At 42.8% G+C, this 5,000-nt stretch overlaps 1 protein-coding gene across 9 annotated transcripts in view; it reads right to left on the bottom strand.

Moving 5' to 3' along the window:
- The window catches only part of LOC117431901 (uncharacterized), a 23,508-nt gene that overhangs the window by 12,462 nt on the left and 6,046 nt on the right, over positions 1-5,000 (bottom strand). For 5 of the 9 annotated variants that reach the window (XM_059012513.1, XM_059012517.1, XM_059012515.1 and 2 more), the window contains exons 6-16: positions 4,153-4,194; positions 3,534-3,587; positions 3,226-3,261; positions 2,322-2,375; positions 2,120-2,170; positions 1,620-1,694; positions 1,440-1,481; positions 866-925; positions 720-761; positions 168-227; positions 14-55 (exon numbers count right to left, since the gene is read on the bottom strand). In XM_059012513.1, the coding sequence (XP_058868496.1) occupies positions 14-55; positions 168-227; positions 720-761; positions 866-925; positions 1,440-1,481; positions 1,620-1,694; positions 2,120-2,170; positions 2,322-2,375; positions 3,226-3,261; positions 3,534-3,587; positions 4,153-4,194 (558 nt within the window). The remainder of the gene's footprint in view (positions 1-13; positions 56-167; positions 228-719; positions 762-865; positions 926-1,439; positions 1,482-1,619; positions 1,695-2,119; positions 2,171-2,321; positions 2,376-3,225; positions 3,262-3,533; positions 3,588-4,152; positions 4,195-5,000) is intronic. The other 4 variants (XM_059012514.1, XM_059012518.1, XM_059012516.1 and 1 more) reach the window with 4 other exon arrangements.

The following is a 5,000-nucleotide window of genomic DNA, read 5'->3' as shown; positions in this document are numbered from 1 at the left end:
CAGACAGACAGACCTGCAGGTTTGACTTTGCCAGCTTGAGGAATCCCAGCTTGACCTGAGAGGATAAACATTGAATATGATTAATAATAATAATAATAATAATAATAATAATAATAATAATAATAATAATAATAATAATAATAATAATAATAGTGTCTCTCTCTCACCGTTTCCGTATCCATTTCCTAGCCCAGCGCCTGGATAAGCACCCCCTCCATTACCATAGCCTGAAACACAGAGAGGAGTTAAACAAGACACTCTCAATACACTCTCAATCCACTCTCCATCCACTCTCCATCCACTCTCAATACAGTCTCAATCCACTCTCAATACACTCTCAATCCACTCACAATCCACTCTCAATCTAGTGTCAAACCAGTCTCAATTCAGACTCAATCCACATTCGGTCCAGTCTCACTCCATTACCATAGCCTGAAACCGCAGAGCTGTAGATCCAGATTCACTCTACATTCAGTCTGGGCACACTCCACATTTATTCCAGATTAAATTCATATGCATTCCAGATCCAATCCACTTTTAATTCACATTAATTTCACATGCATGTACTCCAGACTTGATCAGACTGGATTAACACAATCATACACACACAGACAGACAGACAGAGACACAGACAGACAGACACTCACTCACACACACACACAGACATGCACACACACGCGCACACAGTCAGACACACACACACAGACAGACAGACAGACCTGCAGGTTTGACTTTGCCAGCTTGAGGAATCCCAGCTTGACCTGAGAGGATAAACATTGAATATGATTAGTAATAATAATAATAATAATAATAATAATAATAATAATAATAATAATAATAATAATAGTGTCTCTCTCTCTCTCACCGTTTCCATATCCATTTCCTAGCCCAGCGCCTGGATAAGCACCCCCTCCGTTACCATAGCCTGAAACACAGAGAGGAGTTAAACAAGACACTCTCAATCCACTCTCAATCCACTCTCAATCCACTCTCAATCCACTCTCAATCCACTCTCAATCCACTCTCAATCCACTCTCAATCCACTCTCAATCCACTCTCAATCCACTCTCAATCCACTCTCAATCCACAATCAATACAGTCTCATTCTGTTACCATAGCCTCAATCACAAATAAGAGAGTCTATACAATCCACTTTCAAACCAGTTTCCATCTGCTATCAATCCACATTCAAACCAGGCTCAATCCACATGCAATACAGTTTCAAAACACATTCAAACCAACATCAATCCAGTCTCACTCCATTACCATAGCCTGAAACCAGACAGCTGTTGATAAAGATTCACTCTACATTGCACATTTATTCCAGATTCAATTCACTTTTAATTCAGATTAATTTCACATGCATGTACTTGATTAACACAATCATACAGACAGACACACACAGACAGACACACAGACAGACACACAGACAGACAGACCTGCAGGTTTGACTTTGCCAGCTTGAGGAATCCCAGCTTGACCTGAGAGGATAGACAATGAATATTATCACTAGTCTCACTGTTACTAAAACAGCCAAACACTTTTACTATCAATTCAAAGGCATTGAGCCGCATCAACACTTAATAACTATTGTAGAGTGTGTATAAATAATCACTCACCATTCCCATAAGGAGCTCTGTACCCATTTCCCAATCCAGCCCCAGGATAGGCTCCCCCACCGTTACCATATCCGGCTGGAGAAGGGGAAAAAATGGATATTTAAATTTCCAGCATTTGGGCTCTAGTGCCTTCATCAGCGTTATTGAAACTAAACTGAGTCAAGCAGACCAGCGTTTGGGCTCTAGTGCCTTCATCAGCGTTATTGAAACTAAACTGAGCCAAGCAGACCAGCGTTTGGGCTCCAGTGCCTTCATCAGCGTTACTGAAACTAAACTGAGTCAAGCAGACCAGCGTTTGGGCTCTAGTGCCTTCATCAGTGTTACTGAAACTAAACTGAGTCAAGCGACCAGCGTTTGGGCTCCAGTGCCTTCATCAGCGTTACTGAAACTAAACTGAGTCAAGCAGACCAGCGTTTGGGCTCTAGTGCCTTCAGTGTAATGTGTGTGTGTGTGAGAGAGATATTGGAAGTATCTGTGATGCAGGAGAGGTCAAAGCTTACCTTGTTTTCCAGCCTTGGCTCCCAGTCCAGTGGGGAGTCCAGGTTCAGCACCTACAAGTGGAGAAAGAGGGAAGTGAACACAGACAGAGAGCATGTAGGGTGCTATATCACTGTTATAAGAGACCTCATCTCCCTCCTCTCTCCTCTCTCCACCCCCTCTCTCTCCTCTCTTTTTTAGGATCTGGTTGTGAATCAAACCTACCATAGCCTGGCTGTTGCCCCCCAGTGGGGTAACCTCCTGCTCCAGCACCATAGCCTGGAGAGAAAGGGGGAGGGGAGGGGAGGGAGAGAGGGGGGAGCAAGAGAGAGAAAGGTTTACTTTCAAGATGTTTATTTGTAAAGCAAAGACAGGCAGACAAACACCAAGAAGAAGGGATTATATTGTAGCGTCAAACTAAACAGGATTGTGGGGCTCTGTCTGTCTGTCTGTCTGTCTGTCTGTCTGTCTGTCTGCAGCTTTAATAAAACTAAACTCTTTTCAGAATGTAGTAAACTAACACAGACACCAAGAAGAAGGGATTATATTGTAGCGTCAAACTGAACAGGATTGTGGGGCTCTGTCTGTCTGTCTGTCTGTCTGTCAGCTTTAATGAAACTAAACTCTTTCCAGAATGTAGTAAACTAACACAGACACCAAGAAGAAGGGATTATATTGTAGCGTCAAACTGAACAGGATTGTGGGGGCTCTGTCTGTCTGCAGCTTTAATGAAACTAAACTCTTTTCAGAATGTAGTAAACTAAAACAGACACCAAGAAGAAGGGATTATATTGTAGCGTCAAACTGAACAGGATTGTGGGGCTCTGTCAGAAACCAACCAATCGCAACAAAGTATTTGCCAAAATTCCAGTACATCTTATCCTGTGTACAGATGTCACCCTGTGTGTAGAACAAAAATCCGATGCTCAAAAATCAAGCCTAAGTTACACGTGTTTACAGCAGGGCAACCAAATCTGAAGAGCAGCTCCTGAACTCAAACTGAGCTATACGAGCACAGACTATATCAAAGAGTAGACAGAAACCCCTGCGTTTGTATATAGAAACCCCTGCGTTTGTATATAGAATACTCTGTGTTTGTATATAGAAACCCCTGTGTTTGTATAAATACCTTGCTTCTGTGCCTTACCTCCGGCACCACCATAGCCTGAAACACGAAGAAAGAAAACACTCCAGTTATAATAAAAAATCAGCCAGAATTGAAATACAAAAAATTATGTTCACATAGTTTCTTTTTTTTTAAATTATGTCTCAATGCTAAAATTCTAGGTGATGCTAAACTTTCGGCCAGAGCTGTTTGTTAATACATGTATGTAGGAGCATTATCTCGACCATATATTGAAAATATATATTTTTCCCATATGGGACAGAGGTGATAGAGGGGCGCATACTTCACACCCCCCCACCTGCCCCCCTTACCTGGTTTCTGTTTCCCTGCTCCTGGCCCCCCTCCCAACTGTCCCAAACCAGGTCCTGGGAGATAGAAAACAAAATACACCATTTGCAGGGCTGGGAATCAGACTCCTATTGCACAGCAGTGTCACCCAGTCCAGGTTTTACTACCAGCTTGATCAGCCCCCAGTGTGCCTAGGTAACAAGCTCAGGTGTGTCTGATTATTAAACTCCTAGTGAAACCAGGACTGGATCGCACTGCTGTGCAGCGGGAGTCTGATTCCCATCCCTGTGATGATAACCAGCATTATTATTGCAGGGATGGGAATCAGACTCCCGCTGCACAACGGATCATTTGCATAATTAGGTGAACTCTGCATCATCAACAACTGCTGCTGCTGCTGCTGCAGAGTCACTTCCAATAGGAGCTTATTTGTTTGACGTCTCATCCGAAGGACGGAGCACAAGGAGGTGAAGTGACTTGCTCAGGGTCACACGCACGCACGCACGCACGCACAGCGAGTCACTGGCTGGGAACCTCCTGGTAACAAGCCCTTTTCTTTAACCACTGAGCCACCAGGCCTCCATTACAAAATAATTCCAGAGATCTGAGCCATTTCCCCATTTTCATTACAGAAGTACTCACCAGCTTTCATTGCTTTAAAACCAGCCCCAGCACCATAGGGATCTGGAAATAATGAGAGAGTGCATTTATATAGATATATAAGAACATAAGAAAGTTTACAAACGAGAGGAGGTCCTATTCAGCCCATCTTGCTCGTTTGGTTGTTAGTAGCTTATTGATCCCAGAATCTCATCAAGCAGCTTCTTGAAGGATCCCAGGGTGTCAGCTTCAACAACATTATTGGGGAGTTGGTTCCAGACCCTCACAATTCTCTGTGTAAAAAAGTGCCTCCTATTTTCTGTTCTGAATGCCCCTTTATCTAATTTGTGACCCCTGGTCCATATATATATTGGGAAAACTCCAAAGCACTGGGTGTGGAATTCAATATGTTAACAAGGGAACATTGTTCAGCAGCTTTCATTGGACTCTATGAAGCTGAGGGAGTTCATTCTATATAGAGGGGGTGGAATTCAATATGTTAACAAGGGAACATTGTTCAGCAGCTTTCATTGGACTCTATGAAGCTGAGGGAGTTCATTCTATATAGAGGGGGTGGAATTCAATATGTTAACAAGGGAACATTATTCAGCAGCTTTCATTGGACTCTATGAAGCTGAGGGAGTTCATTCTATATAGAGGGGGTGGAATTCAATATGTTAACAAGGGAACATTATTCAGCAGCTTTCATTGGACTCTATGAAGCTGAGGGAGTTCATTCTATATAGAGGGGGTGGAATTCAATATGTTAACAAGGGAACATTATTCAGCAGCTTTCATTGGACTCTATGAAGCTGAATCAGTTCATTCTATATAGAGGGGGTGGAATTCAATATGTTAACAAGGGAACATTATTCAGCAGCTTTCATTGG

This window comes from Acipenser ruthenus, chromosome 44 (genome assembly GCF_902713425.1).
Source record: "Acipenser ruthenus chromosome 44, fAciRut3.2 maternal haplotype, whole genome shotgun sequence".
NCBI classification, from domain to species: domain Eukaryota; kingdom Metazoa; phylum Chordata; class Actinopteri; order Acipenseriformes; family Acipenseridae; genus Acipenser; species Acipenser ruthenus.
Note: the sequence above shows the minus strand (reverse complement) of the source record. Positions and strands in the feature narration are given on the sequence as shown.